This window comes from Curcuma longa, chromosome 6, assembly GCF_044706935.1.
Source record: "Curcuma longa cultivar G26 ecotype Majalengka, Jawa Barat chromosome 6, ITB_CL_G26_1.1, whole genome shotgun sequence".
In the NCBI taxonomy this organism is placed as follows: Eukaryota; Viridiplantae; Streptophyta; class Magnoliopsida; order Zingiberales; family Zingiberaceae; genus Curcuma; species Curcuma longa.
In genome coordinates this window covers 4,884,852-4,907,152 of record NC_133866.1, presented here as the reverse complement: position 1 = coordinate 4,907,152, position 22,301 = coordinate 4,884,852, and the positions used below count along the sequence as shown (strand labels likewise).

At 39.2% G+C, this 22,301-nt stretch overlaps 3 protein-coding genes across 4 annotated transcripts in view; 1 reads left to right on the top strand and 2 right to left on the bottom strand.

Annotated features, from left to right (window-relative positions):
• LOC141831118 (factor of DNA methylation 1-like) overlaps nt 1-4,553 on the bottom strand; it is a 14,200-nt gene extending 9,647 nt beyond the window's left edge. The window contains exons 1-6 of one of the 2 annotated variants that reach the window (XM_074718545.1): nt 3,471-4,553; nt 2,756-2,937; nt 1,755-1,823; nt 1,396-1,662; nt 1,052-1,264; nt 446-826 (exon numbers count right to left, since the gene is read on the bottom strand). In XM_074718545.1, coding sequence (XP_074574646.1) covers nt 599-826; nt 1,052-1,264; nt 1,396-1,662; nt 1,755-1,823; nt 2,756-2,937; nt 3,471-4,464 — 1,953 coding nt within the window. In that variant the 5' untranslated portion in view covers nt 4,465-4,553 and the 3' untranslated portion in view covers nt 446-598. Of the gene's footprint in view, nt 1-445; nt 827-1,051; nt 1,265-1,395; nt 1,663-1,754; nt 1,824-2,755; nt 2,938-3,470 lie in introns of those variants that run through there. The other variant, XM_074718546.1, reaches the window with a different exon arrangement.
• Nucleotides 4,554-8,564: 4,011 nt separating this feature from the next.
• Nucleotides 8,565-11,847, top strand: LOC141830861 (putative protein phosphatase 2C 4). The gene is made up of 4 exons (XM_074718304.1): nt 8,565-10,025; nt 10,133-10,246; nt 11,380-11,644; nt 11,732-11,847. The coding sequence occupies exons 1-4, from the start codon at nt 8,565-8,567 to the stop codon at nt 11,845-11,847; spliced, it is 1,956 nt and encodes a 651-aa protein (XP_074574405.1).
• Nucleotides 11,848-17,073: 5,226 nt separating this feature from the next.
• Nucleotides 17,074-20,359, bottom strand: LOC141830796 (putative clathrin assembly protein At2g25430). The gene is made up of 2 exons (XM_074718221.1): nt 20,067-20,359; nt 17,074-19,167 (listed from the first exon to the last, which is right to left on the bottom strand). Exon 2 carries the CDS (start codon nt 19,129-19,131, stop codon nt 17,245-17,247), a length of 1,887 nt encoding a protein of 628 aa, XP_074574322.1. The 5' UTR covers nt 19,132-19,167; nt 20,067-20,359; the 3' UTR covers nt 17,074-17,244.
• Between the last annotated feature and the right edge of the window lie 1,942 nt (nt 20,360-22,301).

The following is a 22,301-nucleotide window of genomic DNA, read 5'->3' as shown; positions in this document are numbered from 1 at the left end:
ACTACAATGGAAAGAAGAGCCTACTGAAAACCTTTTCGAAATTTTGAATTCAAATTTCTAGCTGGAATTGAAAGAAAAAAAAAGAAGTAAATTAAATCTGACCAGTCAACAGGGGAAGGCAGTGCTGCTGAGACGACGACAGCTTCATTCACTTCATCCGAAGCTTGGCACCTGCATCGATGAGTGTGCTGAGTCCTGCCAAATCATCTCAACAATTCATTAGCAAATAGTACAAAAATGTCAGCATACGCTGGTTAGCGATATCCAGAAACTAGAAACAGAAAGAAGGGAAAAGAAACACATTACAAAGGATCTGGTACATCAAATAGGATTGAAGATTTACAGCTTGCAGTGTCCAAAAGGAATTACCTTGGATTGGAACACACAAAAGAGAGGCCTGCAAAGCTAGGGAGAGATAAGTTACAATAAGTTTTATAGTCGATGAGAGATCATTTTCTCAGAGGCATCCAGAAAGTACAAACATCTCTTATTAGAAGCATCACACAGAGGACCAGAGATGATTTCTGAAGAGCTTGACTTGGCTAATTGATCTGACTTATGTTAGAAATATGATAACCTTAGTCAACACTTGGTCTCCTCATCTTTTACGCTTAGAAGACTTCCAGTTTTTTATAATGTACTGCACTATCTCCTTCATCGATGCCTTTCGTCCTTCCTTGAAGTTCCAGAGCTCTGGTACCACGTATCGTCCGCTGGGGTTATATACGTTCAGTTCTAGTAGAGCTGTTTTCACTGCATTGCATACATCGTCTCCGTACTCGATCCATAGTTTTTTTAGCTTTGGGTCATCCTCGACGAGGTTTTCCTGTAGGACGCAAGGTCTATGTATCAGCAATCAATTGTCCCAATTCAGAGGCAAGAGGATAGCATGAAGGCAGACAAGTAAAACAAGTCATAACACAAAATGTTAATATTTTCGATATTTAAAACCAAAAACATGGCAAACTGATGCGCCAGTTCCAGAGTTAAAAGAAATCTAGAATTTCAAAATGATTGGCAGAAAAAAAAAGTCGTAGTAAAGTATACATACTTCTTCCTTCCCATTCCTGACAACTACTTTAAATGGATGCCATGATGGATTCTTCAGTTCTTCTTGCCAGCTAGAACATAATTCAGCAGCTTTGATGTCAGCCTCATCGGACTTGAATTTTTTCCTGGCAACATTCTGAAAGGCCTTCTCATCAAGTTCACCCATTCTTTTGATCCCAATCAATGTACGGCCAGTAAGTAAATCCTCCAAACCCTAACCAGCCACTGAAACAGTTAGAGCAATTCAAAGATGGATACTTTGTAGCTATATATAATGATGCTAAACAAGCAACAAGTAGATTAAAAACATGAAGTATGAGTGCATCTGAATTTAAGAAGGCGGACCGTAACCAACTCTTTCCGAGCAGCCTGCAACTCGTCATTACTTTCTCGTTCTTTCTTTATGAGAGCATTATTCAAGGATTCCAATTCTTCTCTTTCTCTTTCCAACTTTTGTTCCATTTCCTGTATATCTGCAGCATCTTCCCCTTCCATTTGGTTCAAAATTTTTAAGTTCCATTGCAAGGTTTCTATTTCTAACTCCAGTTGTTGTTTATGATCAATTTCCTTCTCTAATTGAAGAACTCTTGCAAGAGCAGCTTCTTTTTCCTTCTGAATGAATCCCAATGATGGAAGTTAGCCAAATGTAAGATTATGGTAGAAGAACAAACACGAAAGTTATATAAACACACAATAGCTATCACCTTCTGCTCATCTATGAGTCTCAAGACATCTTCCTCTGTTTCTTTTTGAAGCATTGATGCTACTTCAACCTGCCATTATAATAGTAATCAACAATCAAAGCAGAATCAATAAGATGATATTGTGGGATTTCATCCTACTGGAGTAATCAAATTTGTATGCAAAAATACAATACATCCTCAGGTTGAAAAATCTGCAGTGACACAAAAGTAGAAGTACAATACACATCCATATGGGAGCAAGTGGCACAAAAGATTTTTGCCAAATAAACAGTTGGAAGAATTCAATCTATTTGAGCAGAATATGTAGGGGGAGAAGGGAGACTAAAGAAAAGATCAGTCAATAAAATTAAGAAAATTAATTTTAATATCGTTAGTGATATAGATTTGTATAGCGCTGAATGGAAGGGGATTTCATCTAGCCAATCTCAAATAGTTGGAAAAACATAACTTAAATTTAATGTTGACGGTGAACACTAAGAAAAAAGTATGGCAACAAGTCCAAATATTATTATTCCCAGAACCAAATAACATTTAAATTATAGCCCAAACAAAAGGATCCCATGGTTCTTCTCATGAAAATATGATTATCAGCAAATATAATACATCATGAATATTAGCTGCTAAAAACGGGCATTACAAAGACCAATATTTGAGGTTGTGCAGCCTATCCATTAAACCAAAAACACTTGTCTAAGATTATAACTTCCAGAATGACTAAGCTTAATGAAATGTATGACAAATTTTGAAAGCTTACTAGCAGATAACCGACACTAATGTGGAAGACACTAAGCAATAATTTAAGAACCATGCAGGCAAACACAACTTTGGACAATAGATATATCCTACAATGGAGAAGAATTTTTGAACAGTTTAAGAGTAATTATCCTAATTACTCAATGATCTAGAACTCAATTAACATCTTATTAGTAAGAAAACTGGAAAAGTAGTCCTATATAATGCAGAAAATGATGATATAATGCACTAAACATCAAATATTGTACCTTTTGCTTATCATCGTCAAGTTTCTTTCTATCATCCTCATTTTGTGCTTCCATATTATCCAGTTCTTTGGACCGTGATTCAACTTCCTTTCTCTTCAAGTCCAACTCTGCCTTCAGCTTTTCATTCTCCTCAAAAATCTTGCGAGTAGTATCTCTTGCAGTGCGCTGTAAGTTTCTCATTTCTGAAAAAAGAAGAATTGAGAGTGACTTCCAATCAGAAGATGGCAAAATATAATTATCAGAGAGAAATTCGAGAATGCTTTAAGTATTGAATGAAGAATGACACAAATAAGGTATTCACAACCAATGCCAAGTCAGTTTAAATTACCACAGTTTAATTCCTCAGCTGCCAAATATTATGTACTAACAAATGACATATTACATTGAAAATAAATCTAATTTGACTGATACTAACATCTCATGAAGGGAAGCAACCTGCACAAATATATTCTGGCATTAAGATTTCCAAGGTTTCAAGTTTATGATATATTAAATGCACATCTGCCTTAAAGAAAGCAACAAGACAATAAAGTTAATCTAGCCCTACCATGATTTTCGAGAGCAAATATAACTTGTATATTTCAAAGCAATACCAAGCACCACATTTGTATCTATGACAAAGTTATGATCACAAATCCCATATATGCAGTGACAATATTTCGAACTAAAATGACTTGATAAAAGTAATAGATTTAGCTAGGTAAGATGAGCATACCATCATTATAAGCTTGATGAAGCTTGTCTTTCTCATACATCAGTTGGTGGATGCCGAGATTAGTTTTGTTGCGCCTCACCTCCAAGTCATGCAAGTGCTGATTTTTAACATCGATTTGGTATGCTAGATTGGCGACAAGCTTACCATTCTCCTTGTTCTCCTCTTTAGCGACCTGCATTATGGTCTTTAGTTCGCCATGTTTCCTCAGGTACCGACCAATGCCGCTGTCTTCGTTGTAGTCATCAGAGAGGGCTATCCATCCATGCAATGTGCCGGAGACGTCGTCACCCTGCAGCTCAATCCATTCTTTCCTACCACGTCGGTTGGCCTTAAAGTGTTTCTCAAAATACATGGCATTCTCAAACCCGCCCCAGCTGTGTTGGAACTTAACAATCACGGTCGTGCCGGTAGATCTTCCTCCTTTCTCATCCTCCAAGTGCAAGCAGACGGTGTCGGTGGGATGGAAGTCCGCGAGCTGGTCAGCGAGTGAGTTACCTTCCGCCTCTGCGTCGGATGGATCGGCATTGACAAGGATAGCCATCCAAGGCCATACGAACAGCTCCTCTTCAGGGGGAGTCTCCGAGTCGGCGGCAGCGGCGGTGGCAGGGGAGGACGAGGGAGAGGGAGAGGGAGAGGGAGAGCGAGGGGCGGAGGGGACAGCGGCGGCGATGACCGCGGCTTTGAGATCCTCCGGGCGGAGGGCAATGGAGGGGGCGAGGTCGCGCTGGAGGAAGCGGGCGAAGGCGCGGTGGTCGGCCTTGAGAGAGCCCTTGCGGGAGTTGGAGGCGCCGATGCCGGTGGCGTGCTGGAGGAGGTCCTTGAACTGGTAGTCCTGCTTCTTCTTGCTGGCGCAGAAGGGGCACCGGAAGGTGCCGTCGGGATTGCGGATCCGGTGGTTCCCGGTCCTCAGCGCCGTGTACCTCTCCTCCTCGTAGTCCTCCACCTCCGAGTCGCTCACATCCGTGTCCTCGTCAGACGAGAAGCCGTCCTCCATGGCCAATTCCGGCGGATCGGAGATCCAAATCACGGAGGAGAAGCCGCCGCTCGAAGGCGACGAAGAAGAGGGGGTTAAGGAAGGGTTCAGATCTGAAAGGAGCCGATCGATCGATCCATCGAGGCGGAGAAGACGAGAATTTTTTATACCCTTGTTTCAAAAAAATGAGAGCCATCGAGGGACGCTGAGTGGAATTCGATAGCTTTTGGTTGCAAGTACACTTGCAGATGATCAGTGTGGAGTGAAGGGATCCCCAAGACAATGGAGGGTGGGCCCCACAAAAGGCGTGTCATTGGTACACGAGGACAATGTCGGGTACTCGCCACTGGGTGTGCGTTTACCCTCGTGGAAAGATAACAAACCGTAAAATATTGATACAATTATAAAATGATTTATATTTAAGAGGAATAAATATTTTAATTAAATAATAAAAAATTATGATAAATATGTATAATTTATTAGAGTATCCACGCCTCACTTCCATTAGAACATCTATAAAGCAGCGTTAATAGCACTTCCTTAATTTCTCTCCACACGACGTGAAGGAGTGATGGAGGAGTGATCACATGAACACGTTCAATATTGTTTTAAACGCGTTCATGTGGCAGAGATGTATCCCACATATTTTTTTTTATTTTTTTAAGTGTTATTAACGAGCAACGTTGCAGATGCTCTTATAATATCTTTTACCTCATTAAAAAATATTGAGTCCACTGCCACATACTCGTTATAATAACATATCTTTTTCACCCACATTCCTTTTAACATTAACACTCATTATTTATTTATGAGTTCCATCGTCCTTAAAATTTAAAATAACCGTTAAAACTAACCATTTTATAAATATAATTAAAAATAAAAAAATACACGTGGGGTGGATCAGCCTCTTAGCTGGCCCACCCCACTTTTAATTGAACGCGTTCAATTATTTGAACGCATTCAACTAGTATAACGTCCCTCCACAACGGTGTTTAACACCAATGGAGTGTTATAACACTCCATTAATACATCCATTGTGGATGATCTTATAATGTTCATGAATAATATCTATAAATAAAATTTATGAATTACATTCATCAATTAAATTTTTATCAAACTTCTAAATAAATAAAAAACAATTCCTTCCATTTGCTTCATAATTTCGACTGCAAGGTTTCTATTTCTAACTCCAGTGGTTGTTTATGGTCAATCTCCTTCTGTAATCGAAGAACTCTTGCAAGAACAGCTTCTTTTCCCTCTGGAAAATTGACCAAATGTAAGACTATGGTTGAAGAACAATAAGTATCACCTTCTGCTTTTCCATGAGTCTCAAGACTTCTTCTTCCTCTTCTTTTTGAAGCATTAATGCTACTTCAACCTGCCATCATATTAATAATCAACAATTAGAGCAGAATCAATCAGACAATATTGTGAGATTTCATCCTACATCATTAATGATATAGATTTGGACAATAGATATATCTTACAAAGAAGAAGAATTTTTGAACAACTGATTGCTCAATGATCTAGAACTCAATTAACACATATATTATTAGTAGGAAATGAGGATATCATACACTAAATATAATGAATAAACAGCAATTATTCTACCTTTTGCTTCTCATGTCAAGTTTCTTTCTATCATCCTCATTCTGTGCTTCCATATTATCTATCCAGTTCTTTGGACCGCAATTCGACTTCCTTTCTCTTCGAGTCCACCTCTGCCTTCATCTGTTCATTCTTCTAAAAAATCTTGCAAGTGCACTGTAAGTTTCTCATATCTGTCAAAAGAAGAATTGAGAGTGACTTCCAATTGCTTAGTGTTTGTTTATTCTCAAATCTTAAGGTTTTTGTTAGGAGAATTCAAACAGAAGTTGCATTTCTTTTAAGGAATTTAGATGAAGAGGATAAAATAGATCAGATAGTTGCTAATAGATTCATGTTTTGCAGCTTTAGTATTTCTCATATGAATCAAGTCATTTCATTAGATAAATTATTATCTAATGATGAAACAAAGGCTCAAATCAGTTTGGTTTTAGGTTTGTATGAAACAAATGGACACTTAATATTGTTAAATATGTGTTTACTGAATCATCCTAACTACTGCACAATAAGTGAAAGTTACACCTGTTAAAATCAAAGAGATAGATACTCAAATCTAACCCAAAGTCAAACCCAATTCAAAATGTCAAACATTTAAATAAAAATAAGAAGTAGCAAAATCAACTTCTTCTTCTTCTAGATGAAGGCCTCTTTGAGTATGTCTTTGTTTGCACCATTAATTTTAAAGTGGATTCTTGAACTAATCTTGAATAATATTTGTGTTCAAAGCCTCAAAGTCATATGCTAAATTGTATTGTAGTTGTTGAATTATCTATATAGATTACATGTGTGTTACCTAACTAACTATATCATAGTTGCTATCAAATTATATATTTTAAGTGCTAGCAAATCAAAATGAGATATGAAAACACTCATTTCTACCACATGATGAAAGGATTATAAAAAAAGAATCCTATATGTTTTTAAGCTAGAGTACTGTTTTACTTCATAATATTTTAAGATATTCAATTGAGAAAGAGCAAAGAAGACTTCATTAACAATGATAAAGATCCATTTCATAGAGTTGAATCCAATGTGGCATCAGTATCAGCTACACTTGCAATATAATTAATTAAATTAATTATGTCAAACTAATTAACTTTATCTCAATTCAATTTTAATCAACATTTATTTTTAGGTTCCTGTCCCTTTCAAAGTAGGCTTCTTTCTCTGCCTTAATTATTAATTTAATTACTTAGGGCTCTGGATTAGGAGCTTAAATATAATTTAATAACTAGTTGAGTTTGTGCAATGCACTTTGTTAACCTTAAGCTTAATTATCAAGTGCTTGTTCATTTTAACAACTTTTGATTGAAAGGAGCTTTGGTTTTTGGTTTTTTTGATAATTTAAGTATTCAGTTTTTATGATCTAATTAATTCCAAATAAAGAATTTTAATTTATACAATCTATATCACACAATACAAGTAGACATGAAAAATGGATAAAAGAGTATGGGCAAGATGAAGACAGATAGAACTAGATGGACCGATCGAGCTAAGCAAAGGCAATCGGATACTCCATTCGAATAGAGCCGAATGAACAAGGCATTCGGACGAGTCAAACAAGCTTGGTCGAACGAGGATCATACAATGGATCATCATGAATGAGTTAGAGATGAAGTATGGTTTATTCCAAATAAAACCACATGACAAGAGCTACAAGTTAAGAAGCCATTTATTTTGTCCCCCATGGGTAGGTGTGCATGGTAATTAAAGACATTTGTGTTGAGCAACCTCATCTTCAGCAAAAAAGGTATAATCTGTCATCCCAGCGGTCCACACGATCAGTTTATGATCATCTGTGAGGAGGTAAATTGAAAAACTACAGTTGGCCATTATGAAGAGGGCATTATCTTGAAATTCGTCGATCCTTAAATTCAATCCTTAACCAATTCAACTATCAGCAAATTTACCTCGCACTAACAAATAAGAAGCCATTTATTTTATTTTCCGGTAATAAATAACAAAGAGTCAAATTAAAATCGGTCAAAAGCAAGTAGCTACAGCAAGGTCGTCCACTAGTCTGCGGATTCTTGGATCCCGTCGCTCATCCGGGACGCGGAACAGCACGACGAGCCACTCAGAGAGCCGCCACGTGCTCCACCTCGGTGGAAGTCTACGGGCCGCTGGATTCTGTGCCGCCCGCGCAGGTGGTTTGACTTTGACCTCAATAATTCCACTACTTTAAAAAGTCGTGAATTTTAATTATTGTGCCGATCGATTAAATAAAGTAAGTAATTAATTAACTGGTTAACTAATTCCGATCCCGAGAGCGATTTTATTTTAATAAATAAGCCGAAACCCGATGGCCAATCACAAAGTCAACGCCAAAATGGAGAGTTCTTCTCTTTTTTGCCTTTTTTACCTATTTTTTTTAAAATATTTCTTTTTAAAAATAATTGTATTTGTTGAGTTCAACTCCCCCAAAGTCAACTCTCCATTCTTCTTCTCCACTCTCACCTTCTGCCTCTCTAGATTTCGATGCTCCTACCGTCGCCGTGATCTCTCGTTTCACTTCGATGGGTAATCGCGCGGCGAAATTGGGTCCCTGCTTCCTCGCCGGAGGTCGCCCTGCCGGCAGCGCCGCGGCCGCTGTCGCGTCGGAGCCCGTCGATGAGGGGCTCGGCCACTCCTTCGTCTTCGTCGTCTCCGACGTGCCCGGCCTCGTCCGATCCGGATCCAACGCCTCCAACTCCCCCCGCATCCATCACAGCGACGATGGCGGCGGCGGCGGCGCTGCCTTCCGGTCGATATCCGGGGCGGCGGTAAGCGCCAACGTGGCCACGCCGCTCTCCACGGCGCCGCTCTTCCAGCGCATCCAGCTCGCCTGCTCCTCCTCCTCCGCCTCCTTCGAGAGCTCTTCCTCGTTCGCCTCGATTCCCCTGCAGCCGCGCCTTTCGGGTTCCTTCTCCGGGCCCATCAGCTCCGACCGCCAACACTTCCACTCCGGCCCCATCGATGGCGGCTTCCACTCCGGCCCCATCGAGCACGTCCACGCTTCCGGATTCTCTTCCGGCCACCTCGACCGCCGCCCCTCCACTTCCTCCTCCTCCGGCCACAACTACCGCACCCTGTCCCAGCGCGTCGCGGACCGCCTCGCCGACCGCCAGCGCCGCAATCTTCTCCGCCGCATCACCAAATGCGTCGCCCGCGCCGCTTCCAAGCTCACCCGCATGGCGCCGCCGCCGCCCGAAGCTGATCCCTCGAAGGAGCCGCCACCGCCCGCCACCACGACCTTGACCGCCGTCGAAGGTGGCATCTTTCCGGACTCTGCCACCGAACCCAGCAGCAACTCGACCACCATCCAAAGCAGCGGCACCGACGCGACCAACTCCGACTCCATCGGCGACGAATCCGACTCGAGCGTGCACTGGGCGCAAGGGAAGGCCGGTGAGGACCGGACGCACGTGATCGTGTCGGAGGTGCACGGGTGGGTGTTCGTCGGCATCTACGACGGCTTCAACGGCCCCGACGCCACCGAATTCCTCCTCGCCAATCTCTACAAATCCATCCAGAAGGAGCTCAAGGGGCTGCTCTGGGACGACAAGCCCCAAGCCGACCAAGTGCTCGACGAAATCCCTCACCCAGAAATTCCTTACTCCAAATCAACCTCCGCCGCCGCCGCCGCCTCCGGCTCGGTGGACCACAGGGCGGTGCTGAGGGCGCTGTCGCAGGGGCTGAGGAACACAGAGGCGGCGTTCCTGCAGATGGCCAACAAGAAGGCGGCCACCAACCCGGAGCTGGCACTGATGGGCTCCTGCGTGCTGGTGATGTTGATGAAGGGCGAGGACGTGTACCTGATGAACGTCGGCGACAGCCGCGCGGTGCTGGCCCGGCGGGCGGAGTCCGACCTCTGGAACTTGGTCGGGAAGGCGACGCAGGAGCCGAGGGAGGAGACGCTCAAGTACCTGGAGTCCTTCGGGGACGAGGAGCTGGCGGCGCTGCAGCTCACCCTGGATCACAGCACCTCCAACGACGACGTAAGAGCATCAAGATCCAGCTGCTTTTCGAATTTTTCCACGAAATCAGTGAAAAATATCGTTCGGAGATATATGAATATAGTATCTGTGCTGTCGATGTGATCCAGGAACTGAGGAGGATCAGAGGCGAGCACGCCGACGACCCGGCCGCCATTGTCAATGGCAGAGTGAAGGGATCGTTGAAGGTTACGAGAGCATTCGGAGCAGGATATCTGAAGCAGGTAAGCATATGATTTTACCTGATCAAACCCTTTTTTTTTGGGATAATTTTCAAAACTCCCCTAAAGTTTCACATTCTTTTCAAAACAACATTTTAATTATTCAACTACCCTCTACTATATTATTTTCATTATCATCTCTCCTATATATTTTCCATCTAAATCTTGAATTAGGGAGCACGGTAGCAGTTATGAATCATAATTGCTACATAGTTGTAACAGTTATGATTTTGTAATTACTACAATTGTGAATGTTAGATAAATTTTAAGAAGTCATCATTGTTGTCTCGGATTGAACCATAGAATACATAATATATCAAATTGAAACTTATTCAAAAATCTATATTTGTTATCAGGTGTAACTCATAACAATCTGGTATTAGGCCCAAAAAATATAATTTAAAGATTTTTGAAAACTCTAAAAAATTTTAATCCTTTTTATTTAAAGTTATTTTTCAAATTGTAGCAGCTACAAAACTGTAGCGGCTACAACTATTATAGTTGTAGCAGTTATGATTTCATAACTGCTATTCAGAATTTAGACAACAGATCTAAGCGAAATAAGATTAAAATTAACTAAACTGTTAAAATAATTATTCAAGCTTATCTAAGATTTTTTTAAACTTGAACTTGATTCATTTAAATATTATTGAACTATTAATTTGAGTTTCTTTCATTGTTTAAAAATTTTAAACTAATTTAGTTGATCATTAAATTTAATATTATAATTATATGTTTGTTTGAAGAGTTTATTATTATTATTATTTATATGTCTGATAAGAATTTATTAATAAATATATTATTCATTAATATTATTTATAAGCAATTCACCATTTGTATCCATGAGCTAAATAGATATTTGTTCGTTTAGTTTAATAAAATTTGTTATTAATTGATTTGTGCATTTTGAAACATAAGCACTCTCTTTTAAAAATAACAAAATAGCTTATTTAATATCATGAAATTCTAATTTTACATCACTCTCTTTACATTTCTTTATTATTAATCATAAATATGGCATATATATATATATATATATATATATATATATATATATATATATATATATATATACATAATTAAATGTTAAAATGATACAATGTTCTATAAATAATTGTCATTTTTAATTATTGCAGCCGAAATGGAATAATGCGCTGCTGGGGGCGTTCAGGATCGACTACAAGGGCAACTCGCCCTACATCACTTGCAATCCCTTCCTCTGCTACCACAGAGTGGGGCCCAAGGACAAGTACCTCATCCTCTCCTCCGACGGCCTCTACCAGTACTTCACCAACCAGGAAGTGGTGACCCAGGTTGAAATGTTCCTTGCAACGAATCCCTATAGCGACCCGGCTCAGCATCTGGTCCAAGAAGTCTTGTACCGAGCCGCCGACCGAGCCGGTACCCAACTAAACATGCCTAATGAGAATTGATTTAATTATTTATTTAATTTATTTATTTATTAATTTATATTTTTGATAATTTTAGGGCTTCAGTTTAATCAATTGCTGGATGTACCACAAGGAGACAGAAGAAAATACCATGATGATGTTTCCATCATCATCATCTCTTTAGAAGGGGGACTGTGGCAGTCCTCTGTGTAAATAATAAATACAGAGATTATATTTTTCATTATGATGTTCTTTAATTTCTCATAGCAATTCAAGAGATGAGATGATTAATTCAGGAGCAAAACGAGATGATTACAAATTCTAATCGTGAAAATAACATCTTATAATACAAGATAAACTTACGTATAATAGACTTCAATGTGATTTGATTCTATCCTTGAGGTTTTAGTGTAGTGGTCAGGCATTCCGAAGACCATGCAAGAATTCATGATTTGATTCCCAACTTGAGATCACGAGTTTGAGTTGTAATAATCTTTTATGATATAAGGTTGCTTACGATAAACTTCATCTAGATTCAATGACACCGATGGTTGAAGGTTTGGGGTGAAGCCGTCTATGATTATATTACTTGACGGTTAATTGAGAGTTCCATTTGGTCTAATTTGATGCCCTAAATGAGGTTTATCAATGTTACTAAGATAACAACTTGTTATATGAATTTAAAAATTGGACATGCTCTTGCAAACCAACAAAAATAAGTTAATTAATTATTACTAATCAACTTTGTTAAACCTAATTATTCTCAACTTCGTTAACCCTAATTCCAATCAACTTCTTAGAGTCAACTTTGTCAATTTTTTTATAATACAGATATTCAATTTTTCAAATAAATTAATTTTGAAGGTGATCGATCCAGCACCACGCAAGTTTTTCATTGGTCACTTGAGTAAATCAAGAAGTATGAATGATACATCAATCACTCCATAATAACGTTCTAGAGTTGTTGTTTTTTCCAACTAGAAGAAATTAATCTACGATGTACCGTAACACGTAGTTAGGAATTGACCAGTGGATGTCTAATTAACTACGAAAGTACTTTGTCGTTACATCTAGCTTCGAGGGCGAAGTCAATTCTATTATTATTTTTTGATAATTCAGATATCCAACTCTTCGAACCGACTAATACTGAAAGTAATCTGCTTAGCCCCACAAAAATTTTCCATCAATTATCAAGATAAATCAAGAAGTTTGTACGATATGTCATTCAATAAATGTTTTAGGATTATTTTCTCATTAGATAAATTAATTCACAATGTACCATAATTAAAAATCAATATGTGGATGTCTAATTAATTATAAAAGTATCTTGTCATTGCACCTTAGTCCGAGGCAGAATTAACTCTACAATTGTAGTAAAAGGTGAAATTTGTCATTCCAGCGGTCCCACGATCATCTATAAAGAGGTAAATCGAGAAGTTATAGTTAACCACTGTGAAGGAGGATATTTTTCTTGATTTTATCAAGCTTTGATCCTTATCTATTATAGTAATATCTATCCATACTGGCCAACTTAGTCATGCCCCAGGAGCAATGAGTCAACTCTACCATGAAAGACAAGTAAGTGGATGGGAAATGCCAAAATAGATTGAATTATAACAAGGTACATGTGTGCTCTATTCAAGCACTAAATATACAGGACAAAACATCAGACCATTAAAACCTAAAAAAAAAAGTAGTAAATCATATATTCTTTTGGCCCACAAGTCACAAGATTTTTGACAAACTTGATGCTTAATAATAAAAGTCAAATCTCTGCAAGTTGTCCCCCATTCCAAGTTGACTCTAACAAATCTTGTCCTCATCTTTATTAAGTGTAAACCATATAGTGGAATAGAAATAGTGCAAGCCATGAAGATATTAAACTATTTGATTGTCTTTGAGGATTGTCCTTTATTGTGGATTTTGTATGCAATCAATGTGGGAGAGGGTAGGACTTAATTAGTAAAGTGAAATAAATTGACTTTTAAAAAAGTTGCCTATTTGCATTGCACTTAATACTATTTCAGTTGACTTGATTTGGTCAAATCCTAGTGCTACTTGGCCACCAAAAACTCTTTTAAAATATTGTTTTTCTCCATTTTCAAGCAATAGGGTCTCTAGTAGCCTTAGACTCTAAAGTGCTTCACCCAAGAGAAATCTTATAACCCTAATAGTTAAACACGAAAAAAACCAACCAAAATAATTCTAAAATAGAATCTTTTCTTAGATGCATGGTTATTCATTGGAGGACCTGACTTCACTCAACAACAAAGGAGAAAATATTAAAACCTCATCTTTCCCTAAACATCAATAATGTTTCATTGCTAAGAGAGAAAAAAAACATACAAAATCAACTATCACTAGTGAGAAATCAATTTTAAAATAAGAAAATAAGAGAGGAGTCATAAGATTTTAATGTTAGTCAAACTTTTTAAAACAAATTATTTTTAGTTAAAAGGTGTTGACTAGTTAATTTAGTTTTTCAACAATTATTTAATTTAGTGGTAAGTGAGTCTAATCTAAAATATGTTCTTCAAAGATTAAGGATTTAAATTCATATAATGAAGCAATTAGAAGAGGTTTGATCTTAACATTTCTATCTCAAATAAAGAATTATCTCATATCCAATACAATTAAAGATATAAAATTCTATTAAACTTTGATTATCATCCCTCTTAATAATTAATCAAATATATCCCTCTAACTATAAGATCATAACTCTAAAATGATACTGCCCTCTTTAATTTTTCAATCATCAAATTTAAAACACCCAAGCAAAACTTTGTATTCCAATTAAATATATAGAGAGATTATCTTTACATTCTATTTGAATCTCCTTCTAGTGTAAGATTGTTTAGTCATAATTTGGCAAGCTTATCTTCCTATAATCTATATCTAACACAACACAGTCTCAATTTTTATCAGTGAGTCTTTCACTAAATTTAAAATAGGTAAAATTCAAAGTTGTCCTAATTAACTTAATCTATGTTTTAAGTGTTTCATGCTAAGTAATTTTTTTGGAAAACAATTTCAAAGTTCAGTAATTTACTTGGCAGCAGTCAGAACTCACAAGACTTGTAGTTGATTGTGGTCATCAGTCTGAAGAGGTGCCAAATAGTATGAGCCTCCAGCAAACAAGGCTCAGCTTGGCGCGGTGTGGGTTGTGCCAAGGTTGGACTGGGCAATAAAGGCTCAACAACCTATAGGTTATGTTTGGCACGACCAAAGTTTGACCTCGCTTGAGTGCAACGATATAAGGTATTCTTCTGCAGTTACCACCATTAGGAAATATATAGCCTTCAGAAAAGTTGATAACATTGTAAACATTGGAGAGAGATCAAGCAAATGAGGCTCTTACTAGACAAGCATAAACAGTGTGAGAAGCTTACTAACCCTGATGAATCTCTCTGCAGCCTATTAGCTCCCCATGCAAGCAAATCATGAACATTCCTTCCTAGTGGCTAATTAAGTGCAAAGGAGTGCTTCCAAGGTAGTTGCAATATTGAATCTCTTAGTATTGCATCTAATTTTGGAGCCATCCATGTAAAATTTCATAGTTTTATCTTAAGATTTTCAGACTAATCTTAAGAGTACCTGGAATCAACCAGCAATGGAAGAGAAAAGAGCACCATTAACAAAATCTGCACACAAACAGCCTGCAAAGGAGTGGCTCCATTTACAATTCGATCAGAAATTTAAAACAGAAATGAAAAGCATCAGTTAAGTTCCAGTAGAAAAAACATGAAATTTTCTACAAGAATTCACTGGGAATCAGAAATAGGAGTGACGATAATGAGCAGAATAATGCAAGCAAATCCTTCCTTCCGTTCACGGAATCAGATATTAAGATCTAGCATATACAAAGAAGAACACTCAATTTGGGCATCGTACCTCAGAAATGTCAAACTGAAGACATCCACAGAAAGAATCATATGCACGATGGCAAACTTCTGGCTGATTGCAGGCAGCTTCAACGGAGTCTTTGCTCGATCAAAACCAAGAAGAAGAAAAAGGGGGAAATGGCTAGACAGACCAAACATTGCAGTTTTGAACCACCTCACCTTCTTACACCGATTCACGCCATCAGGAACCCTAGATTAATCCAAGATACTCATCAATCGAGATCCGATCAATAAATCACTAAGAAAAGGGAGTTGGAGAAAGGAGCGGTAGGCGAACCTCGACGCGGCCACTGGAGGCGGCGATATGGAGAGCGAAGAGGCGATCGTAGACGGTAGTCCGGGAGATCAAAGAAGAGTCGGCAATGAGGGACGGCCCCCCCAAGTCGCCGCCTCGGACTGCGGTGAAGTCGTCGTGTTCGCGGCTGGCGTCGGCGCACTCGGCCCCTAACTCGTCGGCAATACATCCCGAGGCGTCGGAGGGAGACGACTTTGGCTTCTCAACGGCAGACGGGAGCCGCCGGAGATCGGAGAATGAGGGTCAGAGACGAGTAGAGTGAGAAGAAGACGAGGAGATGGAGAACATCGCAGACGAGTTTAAATTTTATTAATTAAAGGGTAAATTTCATTTTACCCCACATTTTTGCTGTTATTTTTAAAATGTGTTAATCATTTTAATTATTTTTTAAAAAAAATCAAAAAAAAATCATTTAACTCGTAATTTAATTTAATCGATATTTATTATATCATAATTAATTAAATAAATTAGGTGAATTTTTATTTCATCTTATATAGGATAAGAATATCTATATGAAAGAAAATTTTTAATGCATAATAAAATTATTATTATTGTATATAATAAATTCGTCTGATGTTTTTTTTAAGTAGATATGTCAAATTGAGAAGAATAGAAATTTTAAATTATTTGAAAAAAATTATTAAAAAATATTGTGAAAAGGTTAAAATCACTTCAGCAAAAAATTGAAATCCGTCATCCCAACGGTCCCACATAGTTGACCTCCACGACCATCTGTGAGGAGGTATATCGGAAAACTACAATTGACTACGACGAAAGAGGACATTGCCTCGACTTCGTCGAGATTCGACTCTTGTCCGCTTCAACAACTCTATTCCGTCATAACCAACTCATGTGTAACTTTCTGATTTACCTCCTCATATATGATCATAAGACCGACCGTGTGAAACAGTTAAGAATGACAGATTTTATTTTATTTTTTCTGAAGAAAATATTAAAATCACAATGGATAAGTTTTGAATCATCTAATCATGGAAATTTCTATCACAAACAATACAAGAATCAAGACCATTTTGACCCGCAGTTCAACGTGGACTTTGAATCAACCAGAGTAAGAAAAAGTCAACCCATTCCGTCATAACGTCAATCAATCACAGCTCAACGTGGACTTTTTATTCGTAAGAAGTCAACTTCCAGATCCTATTAAGTCAACTCAGAAAGAAATCCAGAATATTTAGATCTTTAAAAAACAAATAGTTAGTGCTCTAAAATGTGCAAAGAACATGGAAAGAATAGTTCGGAGAGAGCCACTCGATTAAGAGGTTCACATAACACAAATGCCACCACCATGATGCATGGAACAAACGATAGTCGTCGATACACATATAACAGAGGGCGATCAACACTAAACAAAACTGAGGTATAACAAAACACAGAATTGAGTAGGAACAAGATTCAATAGGTAGGAGAGTAGTACCAGCTTGCCGGCATGCCGTAGGGCATGCCGGGGTTCGGCATGAAGGTGTTGTTGATCCTGGCCAAGCTGGTCTGGCCCTGCATGCCATCCTTCGCGTACTGCTGCCACACGAGCTGCTCCTGGACTAGCAACTGCTGTTTCTTCTCTATCTCTGCCATTTGAACATAGGAAGGTGGCGGGATACTGAGGGACGCCGCGAAAGGGTCCTGCCCGATCGTCTGCACTGAGCCATCAGGAGCAGGAAGGGCGAGCACCGGTGCGGCGCCTCGTCCGGGGACCGGCAAGGCTACACTGCTCGCGCTCCCTCCGGTCGCCTGGGCATTAACTTGCTGCTTCACTAGACCTTGATCATACATGCCATTCAGTAGTAATGGATCCAGCCCTCCGCCCATTGCAGCCTTTTGCTTGGATAGATTGCTGGCAGTCTCCACAAGGACAAGCTCCCAGTCTTCTTTTCCGGCTTCTGCTGCGGGATTTTGCCAGGCGGAGGTCACTCCAGAGTCACCGTTTGATGAAGGGAATGCTTCCCATGAAGCATTTGCACCGTTGGCTGCTGCTGGCCCATGGAAAAGGGCCAATGCAAGCTTGTTAGAGTGGTCGGCGGCGGTCAAACCATCCTCTCTTAGATCCACCAGGTCAGGTTGAGGTTCCGGAGGCTGTAGATTGATTGGCTCCACTGTCACTGGTTCTGGCTCCTCTTCCTTGTAGTCAGAAGGTGCAGGAAGGGCTTTGATGCTGTTCATGTCCTGCTCTGGTTCTTCATCCCCTGCAGGTGCAGGGATTGTTTCTGTTGGAGGGCTCTTCGGCCTCCTCCCTCTATCCCTCACAAACTCCTCCAATGTCTCCAGAAGCTTGTCCGTGATGCGTTGCACTTCTGGGTACTCTGAAGACCTTGCCACTCCGGTATCCTTGCACCAGGCATAGAAAGCACAGAGCTCGTCTATCTGTTTTGCAGCACTAGCATATGCCTCAAATGATTTCACACAGTCAGGATACTCCATGTCAAAGAAGCGATCTAGGAGAACTGCAAGGATCTCACATGTATCGGCGTAGAGCTGAAAGCTCTCTCGTATGAGAGGGTAAAGAGCAACGAGGATCATCCTGCTATGTTTTGCATTGCCCGTGGGACGACAAGCAAGGAAACGCCCGAGTAGCTGCTGTAAATGATACATCTTGCCCAACACCCTCTCTGGCTTCCTGTCTCTCAGTGGAGTTGGTGGCTTCTTCTCTTCCCCATTCTGACGTTCTTCATACTCATCTCTTCCATTACCCGAGTATGAGGACCTTCCATAACTCCCATATGCATAAGGATCGTGGTCACCATATCGTTGTGGGGATCTCCAGCGGTCGGTTCCAGATTCATTTGAACGGCTGCTGCCAGTGCCACCACCTTGTTTCCTTTCATACATTATGCACTCTAACCGCTGATCCAAATAGAGAGCATAGGTGCAAACAAAGGCTGAGTGATCCCAGGAATTGGAATGTGCCTCATCGCGGAAATCAGACATGTTCAACAGGCGAGTTCCTCTCCTGGTGGCATAGAGAATCTCATGTTGGAATGCAGGATCACCATCAGCCATAAGGCGATGAACAAGCATCAGGGCTTTGAGGGCCACAACCCAGTCGCGAGTCTTACTGAGCCTCCTTGAAATGGTAGCAATGCAAGCACTGACATAACCCCTGGAGTAGGATGTCATGTTCAAAATCTCACGTAGGTGCTTCTCATTAGCAGGTTCATCATCATGACTGGTTGCCTTGACTATAGCCACATCGAGTTCAGGAGCCATGTTGCTTGAAACCTTAGCCAGGCCAATGCTAGTCTGGTCCTTCACTGTTCCCAGAGCCTTTCTAATGCTTGGTGCCATTTCTTCCCTTCACTATTCCTTTTAGCAATATATTGCCTGGAGGATTCTAAATGTTAAGCATAAGAAGAAGAAGAAGAAGAAGAAGAAGAAGAAGAAGAAGAAGTCACTGGACTCTAATAATGGTATTCATCATTCATATATCAAGAAAAATCTGAGGCAATTTGTAAGATGCATAATATCAGTCATGTTCACGCCAATAAAAGTGAAAATCAATAGACCAAGAACAAGAATGTCCCAAAAACAACCAAAAGTTCTAGATTTACACGAGAAGAAGATTCATGGCTACCAAGTTGATTGTCTAAGGATGCGACGGTAATATACAAAACCTATAACAGCAGTTCAACACGGCACGGGAAGACCCCACTGTATATTCTTAGATTATCATTCTGTCACACTAATCAAATTTTTTTGTCGCCTTTCACACACCTTTGTTTGGTCAAAGGGATGACTCGTTGGGTTATTATTCAAAGGAAAACGATTACAAAGTAGAGATGCAGATTGGATCCCTCGGATGGAGATCCTGCTCAAGGTGAAAATCGATCTGCTCAGACGGATATGCACAATGGACATTTGGCACACCTTTTTGACTGTTCATAAAATACCAGTTTGCTGAAATGAAAGATTGGACTCAAATTGACCATTGATCCAGACTTTTTTCCAAAGAAATTGGACCAAAAGCTTAAACCATTGGGATCTATAGTAACCTCAACCGATTGATTAATTCGAAGAAGATTTTATAGAAGAAGAAGAAGAAAAAAAAGAATGAACTCAGAAGCAGCTTTCCCCGCAAATCTCTAGCAGCAGCCAGAATCGGTTCATAAATCTCGGAACATCTATCCGATTAGGAATAAAACACACACGAGTAGCAAACGAACTGGCAGATCTATACAGCAAGCTGAGAAACGCGACCAGTTAAGGAAAGCATAAACAATCACCTGATCACCGTGTCCTCTTGCGCCAAAGCTCGCACTCCGGCAAGCTAATCTCGAGATCGAAAAGGTGAGCTACCCCGCGCCCGGATCTTCCTTCGATCTTCAAGTCCTCCGCGCGAATCCCTCAATTTCCGACGCCGTTGAAGGCGAAAAAAACCGACGAAGAGGCCGAGAGGAAAGCGCTGCTCTTCCTTTTAGCTTTATATCGCCGGCGATGGCGCGGGGATCGAAGAACAAGAGCTTCGAGTTGAAATCGCCGTCGGAGCGGCGGCGGCAGGAGCAAAACCAGCACGCGGTTGGAGAGTTCGCTAATAAACAAACAAACAAGGGGCGATGATGATGATGATGATGATGATGATCCGCATAAGAATTTGAAAAGAAATCCGATGTAGTGGCATAGACGAGTCTATGCGATAGCGACTCTCGACTGTTCGATTTACTTTGATGCAGCTCCGCAGGGCACTCGCATAGGAAGATTGGTGCGGGGCGGTGTGGGGGACGAGCGTTGGGTACAGCTAACAACTTGCGGTGGGGTTGCCGACCAATCAAGAGGCGACACAACGTGTCGCAGGCCACCGCGACGATTGAATAAAACGATGTGTGGGACATGAGCGTAACGGAGATGCCGATATAAAGAAAATGACGTTTTTGGTGCTACCGCGCGAGTTAGTGGCTGTTGTCGTGCCGAAAACAACTGAAAAGGGATTTTTTTAAATTATTATTAAATATAATTATAAATTTTTTAGGTAAGTATTATATTTTATTTTAATGTTATTGTAGAACTAATTCAATTTAATAAAAATATTGACAAGATTAATTATTGCAAAGTTAACGTTGACATGATGTGATTGATATGAACAAAGTCAATATTGCATTGAAATAAAATTTATGTGCCACATTTTAATTTTTAATTATATTTTATCTTTTTAAAGATAAATTCTAGAAAATGTAATATATTTTTCATTAAATCTTAAGAAACATGCAAACTAAATTTTAGTTGAATTATTTATTTTTAATTAATAAAATTTCGTTTTGATTTGGCTACATGAATTAATATTATTATTTTTATAACCTAGATTCAACCTTTTAAAATTGTCTATTTAATGATTCTGAATAGGTGGATCCTTAATTTTAATTGTTTAAAATTATTATAGTTCACAGTTTAAAATTATCGATTTATGATTCATCAAAGTTCAAAATTATTATTTTTATCTATAAAAATATTCATCGATATCATGAATTTTATTTATATTTTAATTGGATGATTCGATTAAGAATTTAAAAGGACGATTTAAATTATTTAGGAATTGAATGATTTTAAATTTAAGTTTTAATCATTTAAAAATAAATTTTTATTAAAATTGCTACTTCTTTCCCCTCATCCAGGACGTCTCACGAATATAATCAAATTGATATTCGAACGGTGATTCGGTGAATTATCACATAAGAGTAGAGATTGAAATTATACTTTCAAATAGTCATTAGTCATGGGAAGACCGTGTGAAACCGCTAGGATGATAGATTTCACTTTTTACAAAAAAAAAAAATTTTAAAAGAACAATCTTGAGAATAAAATATTTCTCAAGAAGTCGTTTGATCACTCTAATTTAGTCCTTTCAAATCGTTAGTCATAAGTAATTCGATTTAAATATTTTATTAATGAATAATTTGATTTAAAAAAATTAATTGGGTATGAGAAAATAAAAAATATTCATGAGTAATTAATTTTTTTATTTTAAAATTATTTTATATTTAATGTTATAATTCAACCCCTAAAAATAACTTAATCATAAATAAAAAAATAATACTGTGATAAAAATGCGCGGGATATCAGAATCCCATGCGCGTAGATAACACATAACACATGTCTCAGGCCTCGGTCGGTGCCGTCCTCTGTCGACGCTTGGACGTGGACCCCACTTAATTCCTACGTGTCAGTTCGACTATTCTAAACGTGGAATGAACGCCATCTCCTTTTAATCCCCCTACTTCTCGTCCCCCACCGAAAGTACCCGATACTCGTAATACGAAACAGTAACCAAACCGAAAGAGAGATGAAGGCCCGGGTACGTTTTTGAGGCTATTTTTTGGGTTAATAAGTATTTCCATTCCGATAATTTTGCTTTTTTTGAAATCGCTTCTGGGCCCCGCTTCCTCGCTCCTCCGGGATAAGAGCGGACACGTCATCATCCGCCTCCCCGCTATATAAACACGGGAGGGAAGAAGCAAGCGGGGAGG

Coding starts and splice junctions, on each gene's coding strand:
- LOC141830861 (XM_074718304.1), top strand. CDS start 8,565: ATGGGTAATCGCGCGGCGAAATTGGGTCCCTGCTTCCTCGCCGGAGGT. Junction 10,247..11,379: donor GAGCAGGATATCTGAAGCAG/GTAAGCATATGA, acceptor TAATTATTGCAG/CCGAAATGGAATAATGCGCT. Junction 11,645..11,731: donor CCGAGCCGCCGACCGAGCCG/GTACCCAACTAA, acceptor TGATAATTTTAG/GGCTTCAGTTTAATCAATTG.
- LOC141830796 (XM_074718221.1), bottom strand. CDS start 19,131: ATGGCACCAAGCATTAGAAAGGCTCTGGGAACAGTGAAGGACCAGACT.